Here is a 27,854-nt window from a genome sequence, read left to right on the forward strand (position 1 = left end):
CGTCACCTGTCCGCTCGCAGAGACACCTGCCTGAGAGTCGCCGACATCCGAGGATTTAGATTTCTTCTTGAGGTACCGCCATCGAAATCGGTCGCTTCATTATTTGTTTTCTTTCTTTCTCGCCCGCAAACCCCTCCCCCTCTCCCCAACAAGGCCGCCTCCTCTTTCTTGTCACCGGCAGCTTCCAGAGGTAAACATTAGCTGCACGGGGTGAGACGTGATATGCTAATGTGACGTACGGACGGGGGACGTGATATGCTAATGAGACCTATGGGCGGGGCACGTGATATGCTAATAAAGCGTATGAGCTCGTGGAGGGGGGCAACAGGCGAGGCTATTTTGACGTTTGGGCAGGGGGCGTGATATGCTAATGTTACGTATGGGCGTGGCAATGATATGCTAATGAAGCGTATGAGCCCGCGGAGGGGGGAAACAGGCTATGCTATTGTGACGTGTGGGCGGCGGGGCGTGATATGCTAATGAGGCTCAAGAGCTGGAAAGTGATATGCTAATCAGGCGCAGCTGTCCAACGTGTAATGCTAATCAGGCGCAGTGGTGAGACGCGATATGCTAATGAGCCGTAGTAGCGTGAACGTGATATGGAAATGAGCCGTGTGAGCGGTGCAGCGCCTTCTGTGACCACTGGATGTCCCAAAGTGGGAGGAGAACACAAAGGGTGAAAAACTCGGTTGGTTAGCGCTTCCTGTTAGCGCCTCCGGGGGTGCTAACGGGGCGCTAGGAACTTAGTGCCCCGAGCGCGATGGTTTTAGTGCCGCTCGCGAAATTGACCAGTCGCTTTGTGGCAGCGCTAAACACTACCGCCACGATCTCCTGCGCCGGCAGATCGTGACATCAGTCAAGCGTGCAACGCCCCGGACAGGATATTGAGTGGCGCCACCTGCCTTTCCGCCTGCCGCTAGCAATGACGGGTAGAGGGGAACGTTTTGAAGTCGGGAAGGGGTTGGGGGAGCGCTATTTAAAGGCAGCCGCTTCCTGCCTTTTCTTGTCCACAGAATTTTTGGTTTTAACGCTGGCCTAAGGAGTTTTGGCTCTCAGCGCCACTTTTGAGGTTCCTAAGCACCGAGCTCTTTCCCTGGGCCTATCCATTAGTGCTTCCAACACAATTGCTTTTGAGGGCTCTCCAGGCCGAGATTCAAGGCTGCAATGAGCAGGGTGTGGCTGGCCAGCAAGATGGCCCCTCCCCTTTAAGAACTGGCCGGTGCCAGTCTGTCTGGCTTCCATGGTAACTGGCATCGCCTGAGCTTCGGGAGCGTTCTGAGGTAGCGCCTCGCTCCCCAACGTTAGCGCCTTAAGAGAGGTGTGTAGCGCCTGATTTAGCGCTCAAATCACCTCCAGGGGGCGATAGAGGTGAATTTTGCAGTCGGAGGCGATAATTAGCGCCGGGCGCTAAACTTTACACCCGGCCGATATTAGCGCCCACAAAATGGGCGACACCCAATTTTTCCCCCAAAGAGTCTGAAAAGGGATATAGATAGACTTAAGTGAGTGGGTAGTAAGGTGGCAGATGGAGAATAATGTGAGGTTATTCACTTTGGTAGGAAGAATAGAAACACAGAATATTTTTTAAATGGTGAGAGATTGGGAAATGTTGGTGTTCAGAGGGACCTGGCTGTCCTTGTACGCGAATCACTGAAAGTTAACACGCAGGTACAGCAAGCAAATGGTATGTTGGCCTTTATTACAAGAGGATTTGAGTATAAGAGTAAAGACGTCTTACTGCAATTATACAGGGCCCTGGTGAGACCACACCTGGAGTATTGTGTACAGTTTTGGTCTCAGAATCACAGAATCACAACAGTGCAGATAGAGGCCATTTCGGCCCATCGAGCCTGCACCGACACATATCCCACCCGATCCCCGTAACCCCACGTATTTAATCCCCCTAACACTAAGGGTCAATTTATCATAGCCAATCAACCTAACCCACACATCTTTGGACTGTGGGAGGAAACCGGAGCACCCGGAGAAAACCCACGCAAACACGGGGAGAATGTGCAAACTCCACACAGACAGTCACCCGAGGCCGGATTCGAACCCGGGTCCCTGGCGCTGTGAGGCAACAGTGCTAACCACTATGCCACCGTCTCCTTACCTAAGGAAGGATATACTTGCCATAGAGGGAGTGCAACGAAGGTTCACCAGACTGATTCCTGGGATGGGGGGATTGTCCTATGAGGAGAGATTGAGGAGACTAGGCCGATATTCTCTGGAGTTTAGAAGAATGAGAGGTGATCTCATTGAAACGTACAAAATTCTCACAGGGCTTGACAGGGTAGATGCAGGGAGGATGTTTCCCCTGGCTGGGGAGTCTAGAACCAGGGGGTCACAGTCTCAGAATAAGGGGTCGGCCATTTAGGACTGAGATGAGGAGAAATTTCTTCACTCCGAGGGCGGTGAATCTTTGGAATTCTCCGCCCCAGAGGGCTGTGGAGGCTCAGTCGTTGAGTTTATTCAAGACAGAGATCGATAGATTTCAATATTGAGGGAATCAAGGGATATGGGGATAGTGCAGGAAAGTGGAGATGAGGTAGAAGATCAGCCATGATCTCATTGAATGGCGGAGCAGGCTCGAGGGACCAAATGGCCGACTCCTGCTCCTACTTCTTATGTTCTTTACAGCCAATGAAGTATTCTTTGAAGTGTAGTCACTGTTGTAATGTAGGAAACGCAGCAGCCAATTTGCACACAGCATGCTCCCACAAACAGCAATGTGATAATGACCAGATCATCTGTTTTTGTTATGTTGGTTCAGGGATAAATATTGGCCCCAGGTCACCGGGGATAACTCCTCTGCTCTTCAAAATAGTGCCATGGGATCCTTTACGTCCACCTGAGAGAGCAGACGGGGCCTCGCTTTAACGTCTCATCCGAAAGACGGCACCTCCGACAGTGCAACGCTCCCTCAGCGCTGCCCCTCTGACAGTGCGGCATTCCCTCAGTACTGACCCTCCGACAGTGCGGTGCTCCCTCAGTACTGCCCCTCCGACAGTGCGGCGCTCCCTCAGTACTGCCTCTCCGACAGTGCGGCGCTCCCTCAGTACTGCCCCTCCGACAGTGCGGCGCTCCCTCAGTACTGCCTCTCCGACAGTGCGGCGCTCCCTCAGTACTGCCTCTCCGACAGTGCGGCGCTCCCTCAGTACTGACCCTCCCACAGTGCGATGCTCCCTCAGTACTGCCCCTCCGACAGTGCAGCGCTCCCTCAGTACTGCCCCTCCGACAGTGCAGCGCTCCCTCAGTACTGACCCTCCGACAGTGCGGTGCTCCCTCAGTTCTGACCCTCCGACAGTGCGGTGCTCCCTCAGTACTGCCCCTCCGACAGTGCAGCGCTCCCTCAGTACTGACCCTCCGACAGTGCGGTGCTCCCTCAGTACTGCCCCTCCGACAGTGCGGCGCTCCCTCAGTACTGCCTCTCCGACAGTGCAGCGCTCCCTCAGTACTGCCCCTCCGACAGTGCGGCGCTCCCTCAGTACCGCCCCTCCGACAGTGCGGTGCTCCCTCAGTACTGACCCTCCGACAGTGCGGTGCTCCCTCAGTACTGACCCTCCGACAGTGCGGTGCTCCCTCAGTACTGACCCTCCGACAGTGCCGCACTCCCTCAGTACTGCCCCTCCGACAGTGCAGCACTCCCTCAGTACTGCCCCTCCGACAGTGCGGCGCTCCCTCAGTATTGCCTCTCCGACAGTGCAGCGCTCCCTCAGTACTGCCCCTCCGACAGTGCGGCGCTCCCTCAGTACCGCCCCTCCGACAGTGCAGCACTCCCTCAGTACTGCCTCTCCGACAGTGCAGCGCTCCCTCAGTACTGCCTCTCCGACAGTGCAGCACTCCCTCAGTACTGCCCCTCCGACAGTGCGGCGCTCCCTCAGTACTGCCTCTCCGACAGTGCAGCCCTCCCTCAGTACTGCCCCTCCGACAGTGCGGCGCTCCCTCAGTACTGCCCCTCCGACAGTGCGGCACTCCCTCAGTACTGCCCCTCCGACAGTGCAGCGCTCCCTCAGTACTGCCCCTCCGACAGTGCGGCGCTCCCTCAGTACTGACCCTCCGACAGTGCGGCGCTCCCTCAGTACTGACCCTCCGACAGTGCGATGCTCCCTCAGTACTGCCCCTCCGACAGTGCAGCGCTCCCTCAGTACTGACCCTCCGACAGTGCGGTGCTCCCTCAGTACTGACCCTCCGATAGTGCAGCACTCCCTCAGTACCGCCCCTCCGACAGTGCAGCGCTCCCTCAGTACTGCCTCTCCGACAGTGCAGCACTCCCTCAGTACTGCCCCTCCGACAGTGCGGCGCTCCCTCAGTACTGCCTCTCCGACAGTGCAGCGCTCCCTCAGTACTGCCCCTCCGACAGTGCGGCGCTCCCTCAGTACTGCCCCTCCGACAGTGCGGCACTCCCTCAGTACTGCCCCTCCGACAGTGCAGCGCTCCCTCAGTACTGCCCCTCCGACAGTGCGGCACTCCCTCAGTACTGCCGCTCCGACAGTGCAGCGCTCCCTCAGCACTGCCCCTCCGACAGTGCGGCACTCCCTCAGTACTGACCCTCCGACAGTGCGGCGCTCCCTCAGTACTGACCCTCCGACAGTGCAGCGCTCCCTCAGTACTGCCCCTCCGACAGTGCGGTGCTCCCTCAGTACTGCCCCTCCGACAGTGCAGCGCTCCCTCAGCACTGCCCCTCCGACAGTGCGGCACTCCCTCAGTACTGACCCTCCGACAGTGCGGCACTCCCTCAGTACTGCCCCTCCGACAGTGCGGCGCTCCCTCAGTACTGACCCTCCGACAGTGCGGTGCTCCCTCAGTACTGCCCCTCCGACAGTGCAGCGCTCCCTCAGCACTGCCCCTCCGACAGTGCGGCACTCCCTCAGTACTGACCCTCCGACAGTGCGGCACTCCCTCAGTACTGCCCCTCCGACAGTGCGGCGCTCCCTCAGTACTGACCCTCCGACAGTGCGGTGCTCCCTCAGTACTGACCCTCCGACAGTGCGGTGCTCCCTCAGTACTGACCCTCCGACAGTGCGGTGCTCCCTCAGTACTGACCCTCCGACAGTGCGGTGCTCCCTCAGTACTGACCCTCCGACAGTGCCGCGCTCCCTCAGCACTGCACTGCAGTGTCAGCCTAGCTTTGTTTGTGCTCAAGTCCCTGGAGTGGGACTTGAGCCAACAACAACACCGAGGAGTTCCTCAGGGCAGTGTCCTAGGCCCAACCATCTTCAGCTGGTTCATCAATGACCTTCCCTCCAACATAAGGTCAGAAATGGGGATGTTCGCTGATGACTGCACAGTGTTCAGCGCCATTCGCAGCTCCTCAGATAATGAAGCAGTCCATGCCCGCATGCAACAAGACCGGGACGATGTTCAGGCTTGGGCTGATAAGTGGCAGGTAACATTCGCGCCACACAAGTGCCAGGCAATGACTATCTCCAACAAGCGAGAGTCTAACCACTGCCCCTTGACATTCAATGACATTACCATCGCCGAATCCCCCACCATCAACATCCTGGGGGTCACCATTAACCAGAAACTTAACTGGACCAGCCACATAAATACTGTGGCAACAAGAGCAGGTCAGAGGCTGGGTATTCTGTGGTAAGTGTCTCACCTCCTGACTCCCCAAAGCCTTTCCACCATCTACAAGGCACAAGTAAGGAGTGTGATGGAATACTCTCCACTTGCCTGGATGAGCGCAGCTCCAACAACACTCAAGAAGCTCGACACCATCCAGGACAAAGCAGCCCACTTGATCAGCACCCCATCCACCACCTTAAACATTCCCTCCCTCCACCACCGACGCACCGTGGCTGCAGTGTGTACCATCTACAAGATGCACTGCAGCAACTCGCCAAGGCTTCTTCAGCAGCACCTCCCAAACCCGCAACCTCTCCCACCTAGAAGGACAAGGGCAGCAGGCGCAGGGGCACACCACCACCTCCAAGTTCCCCTCCAATCGGCCGTTCCTTCATCGTCGCTGGGTCAAAATCCTGGAACTCCCTCCCTAACCGCACTGTGGGAGTACCTTCACCACATGGACTGTAGCGGTTCAAGGCGGCGGCTCACCACCACCTTCTCAAGGGCAACTAGGGATGGGCAATAAATGCTGGCATTGCCAGCGACGCCCACATCCCATAAACTAATAAAGAAAAACCTTCTGACTCAGAGGCCAGAGCGCTGCCCACTGAGCCACGGCGGACACTGACTGAGCGGAGGCGCGATATGGTAATCTACCCTAGAGGGTGACGTTGTACGCTAATATGCCGTAGAGGCGGGATGACGTGTGACGCCAACAGAGGGAACGTGATATGGGAATAAGAGACGAGTGATGTTAATGAGGACGTAGCGTGCAACGCACCTTGTGCGTCAAAGCGGACGGGCTAGAAGCTGACGGGCGTCTGCATGCAAAATGGGAACCCAGAGGTTGGTTCAAGAATCACAGCGGGAGGATGGATGTAACGCTGACTCTGGTTAGACACATTCCTGGCGGTTTCATCACTTGGCCTCTGATGTAAGCAAACTACTCGGCACTTGGTCTAAGCGTTAAACAAAGCTTTAATCAACTGCTTTACAACATGGAGGTCTAGTTGTGTCCTTCACTAGTTCCTGTTAAAGAATGTCCTGCGCAAGCTGGGCCCGTGCCCGAGTATTTATACTCTCCCTGGACAGCGCCACCCGCAGGCCGCCCAGTATTATTTCATAAGTCTTTCTTGCATGAATGACTGATTCATGTCAGCCGCCAACTACCCTGCCCACTCAACAACTTGTATTTATATCGCACCTTTAACGTCGTAAAACATCTCGCTTCACAGGAGCGACTATCAAACGATAATTCGGCACCGAGCCACATAAGTAGCAATTAAGGCACGTGAGCAAAAGCTTGGTCAAAGAGGTCGGTTTTCAGGAGCTTCTTAAAGGAGGAGAGAGAGGTAGAGAGCTGGAGAGGTTTAGGGAGCGAATTCCAGAGCTTCGGGCCCAGGCAGCTGAAGGCACGGCCGCCAATGGTGGAGCGATTAAAATCAGGGATGCACAAGATACAATCAAGTATTGACACTCCAAGACTGCAGCGCTCCCTCCGTACTGCCCCTCCGACAGTGCAGCGCTCCCTCAGTACGCCCCCTCCGACAGTGCAGCGCTCCCTCAGCACTGCCCCTCCTACAGTGCTGCGCTCCCTCAATACTGCCCCTCCAACAGTGCAGTGCTCCCTCAGTATTGCCCCTCCCAACAGTGCAGCGCTCCCTCAGTATTGCCCCCCCGACAGTGCAGCGCTCCCTCAGTACTGCCCCTCCGACAGTGCAGCGCTCCCTCAGTACGCCCCCTCCGACAGTGCAGCGCTCCCTCAGCACTGCCCCTCCTACAGTGCTGCGCTCCCTCAATACTGCCCCTCCAACAGTGCAGCGCTCCCTCAGTATTGCCCCTCCCAACAGTGCAGCGCTCCCTCAGTATTGCCCCCCCGACAGTGCAGCGCTCCCTCAGTACTGCCCCTCCGACAGTGCGGCGCTCCCTCAGTACTGCCCCTCCGACAGTGCGGCGCTCCCTCAGTACTGCCCCTCCGACAGTGCTGCGCTCCCTCAGTACTGCCCCTCCGACAGTGCAGCGCTCCCTCAGTACTGCCCCTCCGACAGTGCAGCGCTCCGTCAGCACTGCCCCTCCGACAGTGCAGCGCTCCCTCAGTACTGTCCCTCCGACAGTGCAGCGCTCCCTCAGTACTGCCCCTCCGACAGTGCAGCGCTCCCTCAGTACTGACCCTCCGACAGTGCAGCGCTCCCTCAGTACTGCCCCTCCGACAGTGCAGCGCTCCCTCAGCACTGCCCCTCCGACAGTGCAGTGCTCCCTCAGTACTGACCCACCGACAGTGCTGTGCTCCCTCAGTACTGCCCCTCCGACAGCGCAGTGCTCCCTTAGTACTGCCCTCCGACAGTGCAGCGCTCCCTCAGCACTGCCCCTCCGACAGTGCAGTGCTCCCTCAGTACTGACCCACCGACAGTGCTGTGCTCCCTCAGTACTGACCCTCCGACAGCGCAGTGCTCCCTTAGTACTGCCCTCCGACAGTGCAGCGCTCCCTCAATACTGCCCCTCCGAAAGTGCAGTGCTCCCTCAGTACTGACCCTCCGACAGTGCAGCGATCCCTCAGCACTGCCCCTCCGACAGTGCAGCGCTCCCTCAGCACTGCCCCTCCGACAGTGCAGTGCTCCCTCAGTACTGACCCTCCGACAGTGCAGCACTCCCTCAGTACTGCCCCTCCGACAGTGCAGTGCTCCCTCAGTACTGCCCCTCCGACAGTGCAGCACTCCCTCAGCACTGCCCCTCCGACAGTGCGGCGCTCCCTCAGTACTGCCCCTCCAACAGTGCAGCGCTCCCTCAGCACTTCCCCTCCGACAGTGCAGTGCTCCCTCAGTACTTACCCACCGACAGTGCTGCGCTCCCTCAGTACTGCCCCTCCGACAGTGCAATGTTCCCTCAGTACTGCCCCTCCGACAGTGCAGTGCTCCCTCAGTACTGACCCTCCGACAGTGCTGCGCTCCCTCAGTACTGCCCCTCCAACAGTGCAGCGCTCCCTCAGAACTGCCCCTCCGACAGTGCAGTGCTCCCTCAGTACTGACCCTCCGACAGTGCAGCGTTCCCTTAGTACTGTCCTCCGACAGTGCAGCGCTCCCTCAATACTGCCCCTCCGAAAGTGCAGTGCTCCCTCAGCACTGACCCTCCGACAGTGCAGCGCTCCCTCAGCACTGCCCCTCCGACAGTGCAGCGCTCCCTCAGCACTGCCCCTCCGACAGTGCAGTGCTCCCTCAGTACTGACCCTCTGACAGTGCAGCACTCCCTCAGCACTGCCCCTCCGACAGTGCAGTGCTCCCTCAGTACTGACCCTCCGACTGGGCAGTGCTCCCTCAGTACTGTCCCTGCGACAGTGCAGCGCTCCCTCAGTACTGCCCCTCCGACAGTGCAGCACTCCCTCAGTACTGCCCCTCTGACAGTGCAGTGCTCCCTCAGTACTGACCCTCCGACTGGGCAGTGCTCTCTCAGTACTGCCCCTCTGACAGTGCAGTGCCCCCTCAGTACTGCCTCTCCGACAGTGCAGCACTCCCTCAGTGCCTCCCCACCGACAGTGCAGCACTCCCTCAGTACTGCCCCTCCGACAGTGCAGCGCTCCCTCGGTACTGCCCCTCCGACAGTGCAGCGCTCCCTCAGTACTGCCCCTCCGACAGTGCAGCGCTCCCTCAGTACTGCCCCTCCGACAGTGCAGCGCTCCCTCAGTACTGCCCCTCTGACAGTGCAGCGCTCCCTCAGTACTGCCCCTCCGACAGTGCAGCGCTCCCTCAGTACTGCCCCTCTGACAGTGCAGCGCTCCCTCAGTACTGCCCCTCTGACAGTGCAGCGCTCCCTCAGTACTGCCCCTCTGACAGTGCAGCGCTCCCTCAGTACTGCCCCTCCGACAGTGCAGCGCTCCCTCAGTACTGCCCCTCTGACATAGGGCTCGAGTCTCTGGAGTGGGATCAAATGTTTGCCAGTGTATCTTTGTCCTTTTGTAGTGTGGAAACCAGAACTGAGCACAGTGGTCATATGCGGCCTGACCAGGGTGCTGCACAAGTTTAACATAACTTTTGACTTCTATACCCCTAGAAACAAATGCCAGTGCTTTGTTAGCATTTATAATTGCTTTGCCGACCTGTGATGCTGCTGTTAATGATCCATTCGCCTGTATCTCTAGATCCCTTTGCTCTCCTACTCCTCTCTGTATGATTCTACACTTGCTCTCCTCAGTCTCCAGGGTCTCTATATTGGAAGGAGGTTTGCCCCCCTACATGGTTAAGACGATCTTCCAGAAGTGATTTCCCCCCCACGTCTTGAGCTGATGTTTGTCTGCCTGGAAACTTGGATAGGGAGCGGGTTCACGTCAAAGGGGGCAAATCTCCCAGTTCCGGCTGCAGATCCGGAGCGCGCGCGATCCTGAACAGTCGTGTCTCCCGAATTCTCCGCGGAACACTCTCTCCCTGAAAGATCCACTTCTGACTGCGGACCAACTCGGGAGATGATTCAGACGATTTTTTTCCCCCCAAGTTACATTCCGCGATAAGAAAGGACTCGCGTTTCTCCAGTGCCTTCCACGGACCCAGGACATCCCAAAGCCCTTCACGACCAATGAAGCTATGCCTGCCTGTTCGTGGGATATGTGGAACATTTTTGTTCCAGTCCTACTCAGGTCCCCTCCCTCGCCTCTTTTTCCGGTACATTGATGACTGTATCAGTGCCGTTTCCTGCTCTCGCCCTGAACTAGACAATTTCATTCACTTTGCTTCCAATTTCCACCCTTCACTCCCCTTCACATGGTCCATCTCCGACTCTTCCCTTCCCTTCCTTGACTTCTCCGTCTCCATTTCTGGCAATCGGCTTTCGACAAACATCCACTACAAGCCCACCGACTCCCACAGCTACCTGAGCTACATTTCCTCCCACCCCGCTTCCTGTAAGGACTCTATTCCATTCTCCCAGTTTCTCCGTCTCCGCCGCATCTGCTCTGACGATGCCACCTTCCACACCAGGGCTTCAGACATGTCTTCCTTTTTCCTCAGCCGAGGATTCCCCTCTACCGTGGTTGACACGGCCCTCGACCATGTCCGTTCTATCTCCCGCACTTCTACCCTCACCCCTTCCCCTCCCGGAACCACGATAGGGTTCCCCTTGTCTTCACCTTTCACCCCACCAGCCTCCACATTCAACGGATCATCCTCCGCCATTTCCACCACCTCCAGCGTGATCCCACCACCAAACACATCTTCCCCTCACCTCCCCTTTCAGCATTCCGAAGGGACTGCTCCCTCCGAGGCACCCTGGTCCACTCCTCTATCACCCCCAGCACCCCTTCCCCTTCGCCCGGCACCTTCCCGTGCAAGCACAGGAGATGCAACACATGCCCTTTTACCTCCCCCCTTCCCACTGTCCAGGGCCCCAAACACCCCTTCCAGGTGAAACAGCCATTTACTTGTACTTCTTGCAATCTAGTCCACTGTGTTCGCTGCTCACGATGCGGTCTCCTCTACATTGGGGAGACCAAACGCAGATTGGGTGACCACTTTGCGGAACACCTCCGTTCAGTCCGTAAGGGTGACCCCGAGCTTCCGGTCGCCTGTCACTTTAATTCTCCGCTCCACTCCCACTCTGATCGCTCTGTCCTCGGCCTCTTACACTGTTCCAATGAAGCTCAACGTAAGCTCGAGGAACAGCACCTCATCTTTCGATCAGGCACTTTACAGCCTTCTGGACTCAACATCGAGTTCAACAATTTCAAACTATAACCTCGGCTCCCATTTTTCATGCTGTATTATTTTGCCATTCCCATTTGCAACATTTTATCTTTCCTGCCTCTTACCTCAGAACAGTTTGTCCCTTCAATTCCTTCCTCCCCCCCCCCCCCCCCCCGCTGTCTCGGCACCTGCTTAATATCTGTTCCATCTCCAGCTTTTCCCAGTTCTGACGAAGGGTCATCGACCTGAAACGTTAACTCTGTTTCTCTCTCCACAGATGCTGCCGGACCTGCTGAGTATTTCCAGCATTTTCTGTTGTTATTTCAGATTTCCAGCATCCGCAGTATTTTGCTATTGAAGTCATTTTTTTGTCGGCGGTGTTGTCGCTGCTGTAATGTAGGGTACCGCGCGCGGCAGTCAACTCGAGCATAGCAAGCTCCCACAAGCAGCAATGTCGTGACCAGATCGTATTATTTTGCTTAGGTGTTGATCGAAGGATAAATGCTGGGCCCCAGGACACCAGGGAGAACTCCCCCACCCTGCTCTTCTTTTATGCCCCACCCAAAAGGCAACCCCTCCAACATTACATTTATAATGTAAAAAAAGAAAGACTTGCATTTATATAGAAACATAGAAGATAGGAGCAGGAGTAGGCCATTCGGCCCCTCGAGCCTGCTCCGCCATTTAATGCGATCATGGCTGATCATCCAAATTCAGTTCCCTGTCCCTGCCTTCGCCCCATATCCCTTGATCCCTTTAGCCTTAAGAAATATATCTAACTCCTTCTTGAATATATCTAATGAATTGGCCTCAAGGGCCTTCTGTGGTAGAGAATTCCACAGGTTCACCACTCTCTGGGTGAAGAAACTCCTCCTCATCTCAGTCCTAAATGGTTTACCCCTTATCCTTAGACTGTGACCCCTGGTTCTGGACTCCCCCGCCATCGGGAACATCCTTCCTGCATCTAGTCTGTCTAGTCCTGTTAGAATTTTATAAGTTTCAATGAGATCCCCTCTCATTCTTCTAAACTAGCGAATATAAGCCAAATCGACCCAATCTCTCTTCAGATGACACAAAGCTGGGTGGGCGTGTGTGCTGTGAGGAGGATGCCGAGAAACCCCAGTATGATTTGGACAGGTTGGGTGATTGGGCAGAAACATGGCAGATGCAGTATAATGTGGATAAATGCGAGGTTATCCACTTTGGTGGCAAAAACAGGAAGGCAGATTATTATCTGAACAGCAATAGATTGGGAGAAGGGGAAGTGCAACGAGACCTGGGTGTCCTTGTGCACCAGTCGCTGAAGGTAAGCATGCAGGTGCAGCAGGCGGTTAAGAAGGCAAATGGTATGTTGGCCTTCGTAGCGATAGGATTCGAGTACAGGAACAAGGATGTCTTGCTGCAGTTGTACAGGGTCTTGGTGAGACCGCACCTTGAGCATTGTGTGCAAGTTTTGGTCGCCTTATCTGAGGAAGGATGTTCTTGCCATGGAGGGAGTGCAGCGAAGATTCACCAGACTGATACCTGGGATGGCAGGAATGATGTATGAGGAGAGATTGGGACGATTGGGCTTATACTCGCTGGAGTTTAGAAGAATGAGAGGGGATCTCATTGAAACTTATAAAATTCTAACAGGACTGGACAGACTGGATGCAGGAAGGATGTTCCCGATGGTGGGGGAGTCCAGAACCAGGGGTCACAGTCTAAGGATAAGGGGTAAGTCATTTAGGACTGAGATGAGGAGGAATTTCTTCACCCAGAAAGTGGTGAACCTGTGGAATTCTCCACCACAGAAGGCAGTTGAGGCCAATTCATTAAATATATTCAAGAAGGAGTTGGATATATTTCTTAAGGCTAAAGGGATCAAGGGATATGGGGAGAAAGCAGGGACAGGGTACTGAATTTGGATGATCAGCCATGATCTCATTGAATGGCGGAGCAGGCTCGAGGGGCCGAATGGCCTACTCCTGCTCCTATCTTCTATGTTTCATACGTCATTCCTGCCATCCCAGGTATCAGTCTGGTGAATCTTCGCTGCACTCCCTCCATGGCGCCTTTCACGGCCACCGGACTTCTCAAAGCGCTTCACAGCCAAAAATCACTTACTTTGTAAAGAGAGTATATTAATCCCCCTTGTTACCTGATCCAAGTTATCTAATATAAACATTGCAGTGTACATCGTGTCTGACTCCTAATTACATCGGCTCAACCCTTTACAAAACACTGGTTCAGCCCCAGCTGGAGTATTGTCTCCAATTCTGGGCACCGCACTGTAGGAAGGATGTGACCTTCGAGAGGGTACAGAAGAGTTTTACTGGAATGGTGCCAGGGGATGAGGGATTACAGTTGCCTGGAGAAGCTGGGGTTGTTCCCCTCAGACCAGAGAAGGTTAAGAGGAGGTTTGATAGAGGCGTTCAAAATCACAAAGAGCTTAGATCGAGTAAATAAAGAGAAACTGTTCCCATTGGCAGAAGGGTCGGTAACCAGGGGGCACAGATTTAAGGTGTTTGGCCAAAGAACCAGAGGCGACGTGAGGAAAACCTTTTTTACGCAGCGAGTGGTGAGGATTTGGAACGCTCTGCCTGATAGGGCGGTGGATACAGATTCAACAGCAGCCTTCTAAAGGGAATTGGATAAATACTCGAAGGGGAAAAAATTGCAGGGCTATGGGGAAAGAGCGGGGAAGTGGGACTAATTGGATTGCTCTTCGAAAGAGCCGGCACAGACTCGATGGGCCGAATGGCCTCCCTCGGTGCTGTACCATTCTATGATTCTATGATAGAATTTACAGCACAGAAACAGGCCATTCGGCCCAACAGGTCCATGCCTCCACACAAGCCCCCTCCCACTTTACTTCATCTCACCCTATCAGCGTGTCCTTCTATGCCTTTCTCCCTCACGTACTCATCCAGCTCCTCTGGGCTCTTGCTCAGCCCCTCTTCCCTTCCCTTTACCTCGCCGTTGGTGGCCGTGCCCTTCAATCGCTCTGTGGAGTTCCCTCCCTAAACCCTTCCACCTCCCTCTCCCCCTCTCTCCTCCTTTAAGAGTCCCCTTTAAAAGCCCAATCTTTGTTTGAGCTTTAGGTCACTCCTCCTAATCGTCCCTCGAGTGTAGAAGGTGAAGAGGTGATCTAAATCGAGGCGTTGAAGGTGATTAAAGGAGTTGATAAGGTAGATAGAGAGAAACTATTTCCTCTGGTGAGGGGAGACCAGAACAAGCCGGGCATAACCTTAGAATGAGAGCCAGGCCGTTCAGGGGTGATGTCAGGAAGCACTTCTTCACACAGTGGGTTAGTGGAAATCTGGAACTCTCTCCCCTCCGCTAAAGGCGTGGATACTGGGGGTGAATTGAAAATTTCAGGACTCAGATTGATAGGTTTTTGTTGGGTTAAGGGTATCGAAGGATAGGGAACCAAAGCGGGTAGACGGAGTTAAGACACAGATCAGCCGCGATCTAATAACAGAACGGGCTCGAGGGGCTGAATGGGCCTCCTCCTAGGAACATAGGAACAGGAGGAGGCCATTCAGCCTCTCGACCCTGTTCCGCCATGCAACGAGACTATGGCTGATCTGTGACCTAACTTCCACATACCGGCCTTTGCCCCACATCCCTTAGAGGAAGGATGTTCTTGCCATGGAAGGAGTGCAGCGAATGTTCGCCAGACTGATACCTGGGATGGCAGGAACGACGTATGAGGAGAGATTGGGTCGAATGGGCTTATATTCGCTAGAGTTTAGAAGAATGAGAGGGGAATCTCGTTGAAACTTATAAAATTCTAACAGGACTGGACAGACTAGCTGCAGGAAGGATGTTCCCGATGGCGGGAGAGTCCAGAACCAGGGCTCACAGTCTAAGGATAAGAGGTAAGTCATTTAGGACAGAGATGAGGAGGAATTTCTTCACCCAGAGAGTGGTGAACCTGCGGAATTCTCTACCACAGAAGGCAGTAGAGGCCAATTCATTAAATATATTCAAGAAGGAGTTGGATATATTTCTTAAGGCTAAAGGGATCAAGGGATATGGGGAGAAGGCAGGAACAGGGTAAATTCCAGAGATGTTCCTATCTCTCCTCTGGCTCACCATTGGTTTTCCTTATGCCCCTGCGAAGCCCCTAAAGGCGCTCCGTCAATGCAAGTGGTTGCCCGGTATTTTGCCTGTGTCTTCCGTTGCTTCCGTGTATCGTTTAGTTTTTTGAATAAATCCGACCCAGGCGTTTAGCCAGCCACCCGTATCGGGAATTCCGCCTATTATTGGGGAAACGATTTAAGGGGGAGAATCAAGATTACTAATGCAGGGAACTACGACACAGGGAGGGGGTGGGGGAGGGATCAGTACATTGGCGACACAGACTGCTTGCGCACTCTGCTATCAAACCGTGTACGCAAGGGGGAAAAAACGTTTTGGAAATGGGGGTAAAACATTTTTAAAATTCGTTCATGGGATGTGGGCGTCGCTGGCAAGGCCAGCATTTATTGCCCATCCCTAGTTGCCCTTGAGAAGGTGGTGGTGAGCTGCCTTCTTGAACCGCTGCAGTCCGTGTGGTGAAGGTACTCCCACAGTGCTGTTAGGGAGGGAGTTCCAGGATTTTGACCCAGCGACGATGAAGGATCGGTGATATATTTCCAAGTCAGGATGGTGTGTGACTTGGAGGGGAACTTGGAGGTGGTGGTGTGCCCCATGCGCCTGCTGCCCTTGTCCTTCTAGGTGGAAGAGGTCGCGGGTTTGGGAGGTGCTGCCGAAGAAGCCTTGGCGAGTTGCTGCAGTGCATCTTGTAGATGGTACACACTGCAGCCACGGTACGCCGGTGGTGGAGGGAGTGAATGTTTAAGGTGGTGGATGGGGTGCCAATCAAGCGGGCTGCTTTGTCCTGGATGGTGTCGAGCTTCTTGAGCGTTGTCAGAGCTGCACTCATCCAGGCAAGTGGAGAGTATTCCATCACACTCCTGTCTTGGACCTTGTAGATGGTGGAAAAGCTTTGGGGAGTCAGGAGGTGAGACACTCGCCGCAGAATACCCAGCCTCTGACCTGCTCTTGTTGCCACAGTATTTATGTGGCTGGTCCAGTTAAGTTTTTGGTCAATGGTGACCCCCAGGATGTTGATGGTGGGGATTTGGCGATGGTAATTCGTCTTCTTAGGCAGTCCCTCGGAACCGAGGATGACTTGTTTCCACATTATAAATGAGTTCTCAGGTGACTGATGAGTCCAATGCGGGACCTACAGTCTCTGTCACAGGTGGGGCAGACGGTGGGTGGGGTGCTTGGGTTGACGTGTGCTCCTTGCGCTGCCTGCGCTTGGCTTCCGCTTGCTCCCGGCGAAGAGACTCGAGGTGTTCAGCACCTTCCCGGATGCTTCTCCTCTACTTTGTGCGGTCTGGGGCCAGGGATTCCCAGGTGTCGGTGGGGATGTTGCACTTTTTCAAGGAGGCTTTGAAGCGTTTCCTCTGCCCACCTGAGGCTCTCTTGCCGTGCCGGAGCTCCGAGTAGGGGAGTCTCGTGGCATGCGGACGATGTGACCCGTCCATCGGAGCTGATTGAGCGTGGTCAAAGCTTCGATGCTGGCCTGAGCGAGAACGCTGACGTTGGTGCGCCTACCCTGCCAATGGATTTGCAGGATCTTGTGGAGGCAGCGTTGGTGGTACCTCTCCAGTGCTTTGAGGTGCCTGCTGTACATGGTCCATGTCTCTGAGGCATACAGCAGGGCGGGTATCACTGCTGCTCTGTAGACCATGAGCTTGAATGCCATTGAATGTCAAGGGGCGGTAGTTAGACTCTCGCTTGTTGGAGATAGTCATTGCCTGGCACTTGTGTGGCGCGAATAATAATAATTAAACTTTATTGTCATTGCACAAGTACATGAACAACGAAATGTGATCTTGCAAGCTCCCATGAGTCCAGTACAAATAACATTAACATTAAACATAAATAGCACCGTCCTGGGAGAAGCAAAGCCGCTGCGTCTGTGCGCGCCGCCATTCCATTTCCACCATTCCTCCTGTCCGACAATCTTTAGTCCAACGCCCGGGCCTGCTCACCAGCCACCCCTCCCGGGGCTCCTTCCAGTGACCGTCTCACCAACCGCCCCTCCTCGGGGCTCCTTCCGTGACCTTCTGCACCTGGTCTTCCCTGCTGGTCACCCCTCCAAGTACTAACCAGGCCTGGCTCTGCTTAGCTTCTAAGCCTTGCCAGTGACCCTGTCCCTAGTCCCAGGAATGTTACCTGCCACAGAATAAAGGGAGGATATAATAAACAGACTGATGCCGTTTAATACAATTACAAATTGAACCATCATATAAGATCAACCCCCCCAATATTTTATTTAATGAAATAATTTCAACCCCAGATCTTCACACTAACACTAACAGTTTGCAAAAGAAGTTTGCGAGCAGCTCCTGTCACAACAGGACCATAAATTACACGGGACGAGAGTAAACAACATAAAAATAACCGAGCTGACAATCTGAAGTGCGGCCCGCTAATGTGTTTAAGCATTCAGGGAGGGATGTTTGTGCTTGTTGCCGACTGGAGAGGGTGCCCTGACCAGGCACAGCCAGCAGGTGTTGCCGCCACACTTTACTCCTAAGGCTTGCAGCCACGGGAGAGAGTAGGAGAGGCACGCAAGCTGGCGGAATACAGGTTCCAGCGGGAGGTTAATTGTCTCTCTAAGGAACCGAACGCTCCAGGGGACTTAAAGCCCACAACATACGGTACGGCAACCACTTGCATTCCCATAGAGCCCTGAACGACAGCAACTAGCATTGATACAGCGCCCTTTAACAGTGTCAATACACAGAGCCACATCAGTCCGTAAAGGGGACCCCGAGCTTCCGGTCGCCTGTCACTTTAATTCTCCGCTCCACTCCCACTCAGACCTCACCGTCCTCGGCCTCTTGCACTGTTCCACTGAAGCTCAGCATAAACTCGAGGAACAGCACCTCATCTTTCGATCAGGCACTTTACAGCCTAAACTCATTGAAATTTAGAAGAATGAGAGGTGATCTTAATGAAATATATAAGATACTGAGGGGGCTCGACATGGTAGATGCAGAGAGGATGTTCATAGAAGATAGGAGCAGGAGTAGGCCATTCGGCCCCTCGAGCCTGCTCCGCCATTCAATGCGATCATGGCTGATCATCCAAATTCAGTACCCGGTCCTTGCTTTCTCCCCATATCCCTTGATCCCTTTAGCCTTAAGAAATATATCTAACTCCTTCTTGAATATATTTAATGAATTGGCCTCAACTACCTTCTGTGGTAGAGAATTCCACAGGTTCACCACTCTCTGGGTGAAGAAATTCCTCCTCATCTCTGTCCTAAATGGCTCACCCCTTATCTTTAGACTGTGACCCCTGGTTCTGGACTCCCCGACCATCGGGAACATCCTTCCTGCATCTAGTCTGTTCAGTCCTGTTAGAATTTTATAAGTTTCAATGAGTTTCCCCTTGTGGGGAAATCTGGAACTCGGAGGCACAGTTTCAGAATAAAGGGTCGCCCTTTTAGAACTGGGATGAGGAGGAATTTCTTCTCTCAGAGGGTCGTAAATCTGTGGGATTCTCTGCCCCAGAGAGCTGTGGAGGCTGGGTCATTAAATACATTTAAGGTGGAGATAGACAGATTTTTGCAAGATACGGGAGTGAAGGGTTATGGGGAGCGGGCTGGGAAGTGGCTTTGAGCCCAAGATCAGCCATGATCCTATTGAATGGCGGAGCAGGCTCGAGGGGCCAAGTGGCCTATTCCTGCTCCTATTTCTTATGTTCTGGACTCAACATAGAGTTCAACAATTTCAGATCATAATCTCGGCCCCTATCCTATATATATTTTTTATCCGCACCTTTTGTTTGTGTCTTTTCTTCTCCCCCACAGGGCAGCTGTCTTTCATTCTGCCAGTGCAATTTACACTTCCTCTAGAGCCATCTTTTGTTTGTTAACCTGTCCCATTACCATCTCCTTTTGCCTTGCACCATCTCTTAATGTCTCCTAATCTCTCCTGCCCTCCATCCTATCACAGACCTTCCCTTTTGTTCTTTCATCCCCTCCCCCCTTTCCCTGCCCCGACACTTGCTTAAAAACCTGTTCCATTTCCTGCTTTTTTCCAGTTCTGATGAAAGGTCATCAACCTGAAACGTTAACTCTGTTTCTCTCTTCACAGATGCTGCCTGACCTGCTGAGTATCTCCAGCATTTTCTGTTTTTATGCCACATAAGGAGACATTAGGATAGGTGAAGAGGTAGGTTTTAAGGAGCGTCTTAAAGGCGGAGAGAGAGGCGGAGAGGTTTAGGGAGAGAATTCCAGAGCTCAGGGCCCAGGTGGCTGAAGGCACGGCCGCCAATGGCGGAGCGATGGAAATCGGGGGATGCGCAAGAGGCCAGAATTGCAGGAGCGCCAAGAACTCGTAGGGGCCGGAGGAGGTTACAGAGATAGGGAGGGGCCGAGTGAGGCCGTGGAGGGATCGGAGCACAAGGATGAGAATTTTAAATTCCAAGCCAATGTAACATAGTAAAACGTCCCAAGGCGCTTCACAGGAACGTGATCAGACAAAATTTGTCACCGAGCCACATAAGGAGCTATTAGGGCAGGTAACCAAAAGCTTGGTCAAAGAGGTAGGTGACATGAATCAGTCATTCATGAAAGAAAGACTTATGAAATAATACTGAGCGGCCTGCGTGTGGCGCTGTCCAGGGAGAGTATAAATACTCGGGCACGGGCCCAGCTTGCGCAGGACATTCTTAACAGGAACTAGTGAAGGACACAACTAGACCTCCATGTTGTAAAACAGTTGATTAAAGCTTTGTTTAACGCTTAGACCAAGTGCCTAGTAGTTTTCTTACATCAGATATTTATTATTTCTCTCCATTCCTGCTTCTCGTTTGACCTCCTTATGCTCCTCGCTACCACCAAAGCCGAAAGCAGATAAGGCAGCCTGCGGACCGAGGCCACTGCCAGTGCTCAGCCATCAAGAGCCGCTGGAGACCAGCTGAGGGGGACTTCTCCTGATCCCGCTCCCCTCTCCTGCGACAAGAGGCCTGTGCTCCGCTCAGGAACCTCCCCACGAAGACCCAGCGGAGTCCCGGGATGCCCAGCGGGTAGAACCTTCAAGTTGCTGCGGCCTAAAAGCGGGGCCGGGGATCCCCCCTCCACCGAAGGCCGCAACTGAGAATAAGAATCCGACACAGCAAGAGAGGCAGGCACCACAATCGGAAGGAAAGAACGATACGGCGCCTGTCGCCACCTCAGGACGTCCCAAAGCGCTTTACAGCCATTGAAGTACTTTTTGAAGTGTAGTCACTGTCATTAATCTCATCCTCAAAGAAACTACTCATGAAATAACGCTGGACGGCCAGCTGGTGGCGCCGTCCAAGGAGTATAAATACTCGGGCGTGGGCCCAGCTTGCCAGGGACATTTTGTAAAACAAGGAACTAGTGAAGTACAACTAGACCTTCATGCTCTGAAACAAGTTGATTAAAGCCTTGCTTTATGCTCAAACCAAGTGCGTAGTGAGTTTTATTACATCAATTTAATCAACTTGATATCGACTCCACGCTTTGGGTGATTTCGGGAAACAACCAGCTACGACTCGAACCGTAGAAGGGAACTCAGACAAGTAATCGATCCATCATGGAGAAACTACTCAGACCCGCCCGTCTCGACCTGGACCCGAATTCACTTACAGCTGCTAAGGTATGGAAACACTGGTATCGTACCTTTAGCAACTTCCTTGAGGAGTGTGGTGAGAATGTTCCTAATAAGTTACGAATGCTTGCTAATTATGTATCCCCTCATGTGTTTGCTTATATCGAAGACTGTGTAGACTATGACGCCGCTATCCAAATACTACAGCAGCTATATGTCAAGTCCCCAAACGAAATTTTTGCTCGGCATCTACTGGCCACAACTCGACAACAACCCGGGGAATCACTTGACGAATTCCTTCAGAAACTTCGCAGGCTCAGCAAGGATTGTAATCTTAAAGCTGTTACAGCTGAGCAGTACCAGGAGGAGTTAATTCGTGATTCCTTTATTAATGGGATTGTGTCTCCCTTCATACGTCAGCGTCTGTTGATGAATAAAACCCTCAAGTTACAGGCTGCCTATGACCAGGCCTGTTCTCTGGACTTAGCAAAGAGGAATGCAGACACCTATCTTTCACCACATGCACGGGCTGCTGCTATCACTTTTAGTGACTCCTTCCATAGGCCTCGGGCGGAAGCCCTCACGGATGACGACTCCAACCTGGCTGATGACAACCCTACCCTTGAAACCTTCACTGATGATGACCCCGCCCTAGCGGCATCTTGGCAATCTGGAAGGAAGTGTTTCTTCTGTGGAGGCGCATTCCATTATAGGAAATTTTGTCCGGCTCGTAACGCAACCTGCAGTCATTGCAGCAAGAAAGGTCACTTGTCGAAGGTATGCCAGTCAAGAGCCGCTGTTAGTAAGAAAGGCCCCCTTTCTAAGGTATACCGGTCGAGAGCTCCTGTTAGCTTTGCAGCTACTACCTATAAAACTGCTCCTCCCCCAAGAACCACTACTAAGGTTACAGCTGTCAAGGGTAAAACTGCCCCTCCTCCCATCACAGCTGTTTTTCCCCAAAGTCTGTCCCATGCAGCCATGAAGGTTTCGGTAAATGGACACATTTTGAGTGCACTAATCGACTCATGCAGCTCTGACAGCTTCATTAGTGAGTGGGCTGTCAGTAAGTTACAACTGCGTATTTACCCCTCGGACAGGGAAATTGCAATGGCTCTGACGACACTGACCACCAATTCTTCCGGCTTTTGTCTTGTCGACCTTATTCTCAATGGCCGCACTTATTTCTCCACCCGGCTTGGGGTGCTCAAAAACCTATGCAGTGATGTGCTCCTGGGACAGGATTTCCAGAAACAACACAAAAGACTCACTTTTGAGTTTGGAGGGTCAAAGCCGGAGCTTACTATTTCCAAAGTACCGTTTTGTGCGCTTTCGGCGGCTTCGCTCGATGAGCCCTCCTTGTTTGCCAATCTCCCCCCGATGTAAGCCCATAGTCACTAAATCACGACGTTTCAGCCAAGATGATCGATCCTTTATTGAGGCAGAAATCTCTCGCCTTCTAGCTGATGGTATCATTGAGCCATGTTCATCTTCCTGGCAGGCTCAAGTCGTTGTTGTTAAAAATCCTCTGAAGCAACAGAAGAAACGTCTTTGCATCGATTACTCGCAAACTATTAACTAGTATACCGACCTGGATGCCTACCCACTACCACGCATCGATGACATGGTCAATAATCTTGCCAACGACAAGGTATTTTCAACTTATGATTTAAAGAGCGCATATCATCAAATACCGTTAAAGGACTCTGACAAAAAGTATACTGCCTTTGAGGCCAATGGTCAGCTTTACCAGTTTTGTCGCCTTCCATTTGGGGTCACCAATGGGGTGGCCGTTTTCCAAAGGGCAATGGATAGCCTAGTCAAACAGGAGAACTTAACGGACACTTTTCCATATCTGGATAATATCACCATTGCTGGTCATGACCAGAAGGAGCATGATGCCAATCTCCAGAAATTCTTTGACATTCTCTGTCGTCGCAACTTAACCTTAAATGAGTCCAAATCTGTGAAATCAGTACCATCAGTCAACATCCTTGGCTACTGGGTGGGCAACGGTGTCATCAAACTGGATCCGGAGCGACTTCATCCACTTCAGGAGCTCACTCCCCCTACGAATCTTGGCTCTCTTTGTCGGGCACTCGGCATGTTCGCCTATTATGCGAAATGGATACCCCACTTCTCCGACAAGATCCAGTCCCTGCTTCACGCAAAGTCATCTCCGTTGGAGGCAACGGCTATTTCAGCTTTCAACCTCCTCAAGCGACAACTGGAAAAAGCTTTGTTCCATTGATGAAAATCTTCCTTTTGTGGTCGAGTGCGATGCATCGGATGTGGCGATCTCTGCTACCTTGAATCAAGGTGGTCGACCCGTTGCATTTCTGTCCAGAACTTTGCAGGGTAGCGAGCTCCATTATCCTCCTGTCGAGAAGGAGGCTACGGCCATCATCGAAGCTGTACGTAAATGGAGTCATTTTCTCGCTCGTCGCCATTTCACACTTATAACCGATCAGCGCTCTGTGGCCTTTATGCTGGATAACCGGAAACGCACTAAGATCAAGAATAACAAAATACAACTCTGGAGGATGGAATTGGCCGCCTTTGGATACACCATACATTATCGACCTGGCAAAGAGAATGTGGCCCCAGATACCCTCACGCGGGCATTCTGCTCTTCTATGTCAACTTCGACTCTTGCAGATCTTCATACTGACTTATGCCATCCTGGCATTACCCGTATGTTGCACTTTGTGTGATCTAAAAATCTCCCATTTTCTACGTAAGATGTGAAAAGAACATGCTCCTCCTGTAGAATTTGTGCGGAATTAAAACCGCAATTCTTCCGTCCATCGGATGGCTCACTCATACACGCTATGCAGCGACTCAGCATTGACTTTAAAGGGCCATTGCCTTCTCAACACGAAACACCTATCTACTTACTATGGTGGACGAATATTCACGCTTTCCCTTTGCTTTCCCCTGTCCCAATATGCTTACTTCCAAAGTGATCAAATGCCTTGATCAAGTCTTTTCCCTTTGTGGTACGGCCAATTTCATCCACTCTGATCGGGGTCCCTCCTTAATGTCAAGCGAACTCAAAAGTTATCTCTCCCAACGGGGAATCGCCACAAGTAAAACGACACCGTACCATCCCATCGGTAACGGACAGGTTGAGAGATACAACGCTATCATTTGGAACGCTGTTCGTCTTGCGCTGAGGTCATGCAACCTACCAGACCAGCAGTGGGAAACTATGCTCCCTGACGTGTTGCATTCCATCAGGTCTCTTCTCTCTACGTCCACCAATGTCACACCTCACGAGCGATTCTTCAGCTTCCAGCGTCGCTCCACCCACCCATCTACCATCATAGTTGGCAGCTCCCGGCCCCATGCTGCTCCGAAGATTTGTCCGATCGTCTAAAAACGATCCTCTCGTCAATGAGGTAGAACTCACAGACATCAATCCCATGTACGCGCACGTGTGGTACCCTGATGGCCGGGAGTCCACCGTTTCGCTCCGGGACCTGGCTCCCTGTCCAGCCGGTTCCACAGACCCAACTGATAGAGGGACCCATGGCGATGATGCCGACACTCTGCGCTCCCCCGAAGTTGACGCCCTACCTGGGACATCGAGAGATCTGCCGTGGGATGGCCACCCCGGCTATCAAATAGGACGAAGTCAGCTCTGCGCCTGTGGTGACCCGCACCCAGAGTCACGATCGCCCCAGCCTCCCTTGGGTCGATCAGGGCAACACGGGCCCTGTCGATCCACCGGTACGGATCAAGCGGCCCAGGGACCAAGAACCGGTCCAGGGAGACGTGCCTTCTAGCCGTAAACAAAGATCTAAAAGATTGCGGCTATTCGTGGTCCGCCTAATCAATTAAGAGGAAGTCGTCGGACTTCCAAATCTTTTAGGCAGGAAGAATGTCATAAATCTCATCCTCATCAAGAAACTACTCATGAAATAACGCTGGTCGGCCAGCTGGTGGCGCCGTCCAAGGAGTATAAATACTCGGAGTGGGCCCAGCTTGCCAGGGACATTTTGTAATGTAGTGATCAATAACATGTCATTCTGTGGTGGACACTAGGTGGAGCAGTAGAGCTGTATATAGCTGTATGTATAAGACTACACTACCCATGAGGCTAGGCTACCCAGAAGGCAGCAGTCAAGATGGAAGCCTCTACAAGATGCTGTACCTAGTCCACATGGCTCAATAAAGTAACTAACAAAAGCTAGCTGTGTTCATAATAAGAATGTCTAGTTATTAATGAACATAACATGGTACCAGGGTGGTGAAGATCTGCTGAAAATTGTGAAAAGTGAAATGGAGAATTTGAAGCCACCAGAGCGTTTGAATCTCACAGAAAAAATCGACTACAACTGGCAGACTTTTAAACAACAATTCAAACTCTACATTGCAGCCATCGGATTCGGTACGAAGCCAGACGCAAGGAAGATAGTGTTGCTGCTTACGGTTGCAGGCCCACAGGCGATAGAGGTATTTAATACATTTGTATTTAATCCAGCGGAGAACAGAGAAAAATTAGAAGATGTGCTAAAAAAATTTGATGCACATTGCTCTCCCAAAAAGAATGAGACCTATGAAAGATACATCTTCTGTTCTCAGACACAGCAACAAAATGAGACTTTTGATAGCTTTATAACTGATCTGAAACTGAAATCACAGACATGTAATTTCTCTGAGCTCAAAGCATCCATGATTCGTGACCAAATTGTGTTTGGTATTCATGATAAAAAAGTCAGGGAACGTCTGTTGAGAGAAACCGAACTAACATTGGAAAATGTGGTGAAAATATGCAAAGCCAGCGAGCTAGCTCGAAATCACGCGAAGACTTTCAGTGAAATCAATAATGATGCGAATGTAATGAGTGATAATGCTGCTGTCGGTGCTGTGTCCTACAAGGGGAAGAAACGTGGGCAGAACAGAAATGAAAAGCAATCGGAGGATGACATTTTTAATTGTAAACGCTGTGGTTACAAACACCAGTTAAGACAATGCCCAGCGTTTGGAAAAATGTGCATAAAGTGTAATGGAAAGAATCACTTTGCCAAACAATGCTTTTCAAAAGTAAAAACGACGAAAGGGCAACGAGTTAATGTGATTGAGGACACTGATTTAAGTGAGACATTTTTTGTAGGAATGGTGTTATGTGACGATATCAAAAAAGATACAGAAAATGTGCAGCCCTCAGAAATAGACAATGCTGAACATAAAGTTAATGCAGTAAAAGAGGACAAATGGATGATCCCACTGCAGATAAATGGAGCATTAGTTACATTGAAACTGGACACTGGGGCAAAAGCAAACTTAATCAGTATGAGTGACATTAACAATATGAAAGAAAAGCCCAAAATACAGAAAAAGTCAGTACTACTGAAGGACTATAATGGACAGAAAATAGATAGCTTAGGTGTATGCAGACTTAAAGTGACAGTCAAAGACAAAGTGCATCATCTCATGTTTTCTGTTGTGGCTGAAAGGCTTGATTCACTACTGGGTGACAAAGCTTGTGAGGACTTAGAACTGGTCAAAAGAGTCTACCGTATAAACTGTGCCATAAGCAGACCAGATGACTCGGGTGATGAAGCAGAGAGCCCATCAAGGATGAAAAGGCCAATGGGTATCCATGTCTTCAAAAAGCCTAGTTTCTCCAAGAAGAAAGAAAAAGACTTTAAGGTCAAAGAAAAGCAGTGGAAAGAGAAAAAGAAAAAGAAGAAGCCTGCACCAGAGCAGGAAGCAGTTCCGGTGGATACTCCTTCTTCCCTCAGGCCAATCTTTGGTGTTCCATTAGCCGAGGCTGCTGAGAGGACTATGCTGTATGATGAGATCCAGCTGCCAGCAGTTTTTCGAGAGTGCATTGACTACATTGAGAGTTATGGCATGAAGAGTGAAGGAAACACTGAAACCCTCTCCAAGCAAAGATCGCAAGGAGACCTCGATCTATACAAGAGCAGATCGATGACAATGCCGCAACTGCATCTTGTCATTCACCGCCAGAACAATCTCATGAAGACACATCAGACTTACCCGTGTTGAGAAGATCCACACATGAAGTAAAAGAGCCTGATAGACTTAGAGTACAATGTAAAGCTTTGAAAATGTGTTGACTGTTTTGAAAATGTTTATGTTTATAGAGCACTAACAAAAGTGTTACTGATATTATCTTTATTGTTTTCTTGAAAGTTGAGTGATATTGATTTTGTTAAACCTCCAAAGAAAGGGGGATGTAGTGATCAATAACATGTCATTCTGTGGTGGACACTAGGTGGAGCAGTAGAGCTGTATATAGCTGTATGTATAAGACTACACTACCCATGAGGCTAGGCTACCCAGAAGGCAGCAGTCAAGATGGAAGCCTCTACAGATACTGTACCTAGTCCACATGTGCTCAATAAAGTAACTAGCAAAAGCTAGCTGTGTTCATAATAAGAATGTCTAGTTATTAATGAACATAACATGTAAGACAAGGAACTAGTGAAGTACAACTAGACCTCCATGTTCTGAAACAAGTTGATTAAAGCCTTGCTTTATACTCAAACCAAGTGTGTAGTGAGTTTTATTACATCAGTCACTGTTGTAACGTAGCGAGACACGGCAGCTGATTTGCGCAAAGCAAGCTCCCAAAAACAGCAATGTGATCATCTTTTTTTAAGTGATGTTGCGTTGAGGGATAAATATTGGCCCCAGGACACCGGGGAGAACTCCCCCCCCCCCCCCGCCCCCGCTCTTCTTCCAATGGTGGCCGTGGGATCTTTTACCTTCAACCTGAGGGGACAGACGTGGCCCTCGGTTTAACGTCTCATCCCAAAAGATGCTGCCTCTGACACTGCAGCGCTCCCTCAGTACTGACCCTCCGACACTGCAGCGCTCCCTCAGTACTGCTCCTCCGACAGTGCAGCGCTCCCTCAGTACTGACCCTCCGACAGTGCGGCGCTCCCTCAGTACTGCCCCTCCGACAGTGCAGCACTCCCTCAGTACTGCCCCTCCGACAGTGCAGCGCTCCCTC

The 27,854-nt window shown here is 52.0% G+C and overlaps 1 protein-coding gene across 3 annotated transcripts; it reads left to right on the forward strand.

Annotated features, from left to right (window-relative positions):
- Positions 1 to 27,380, forward strand: LOC147118317 (uncharacterized). 3 transcript variants are annotated; one of them, XM_085984375.1, is made up of 3 exons: positions 4 to 72; positions 19,388 to 19,465; positions 20,139 to 27,380. In XM_085984375.1, the coding sequence occupies exon 3, from the start codon at positions 25,094 to 25,096 to the stop codon at positions 26,882 to 26,884; it is 1,791 nt and encodes a 596-aa protein (XP_085840501.1). In that variant the 5' UTR covers positions 4 to 72; positions 19,388 to 19,465; positions 20,139 to 25,093; the 3' UTR covers positions 26,885 to 27,380. The 3 variants fall into 3 exon arrangements, with proteins under 3 accessions (XP_085840503.1, XP_085840501.1, XP_085840502.1); XM_085984377.1 differs by lacking the exon at positions 19,388 to 19,465 and having other exon boundaries at positions 1 to 72; XM_085984376.1 differs by lacking the exon at positions 19,388 to 19,465 and having other exon boundaries at positions 12 to 190.
- The last annotated feature ends 474 nt before the right edge of the window (positions 27,381 to 27,854 follow it).

This window comes from Somniosus microcephalus, chromosome 4 (assembly GCF_052327205.1).
Source record: "Somniosus microcephalus isolate GS21.2 chromosome 4, FLI_Smic_1.0, whole genome shotgun sequence".
In the NCBI taxonomy this organism is placed as follows: domain Eukaryota; kingdom Metazoa; phylum Chordata; class Chondrichthyes; order Squaliformes; family Somniosidae; genus Somniosus; species Somniosus microcephalus.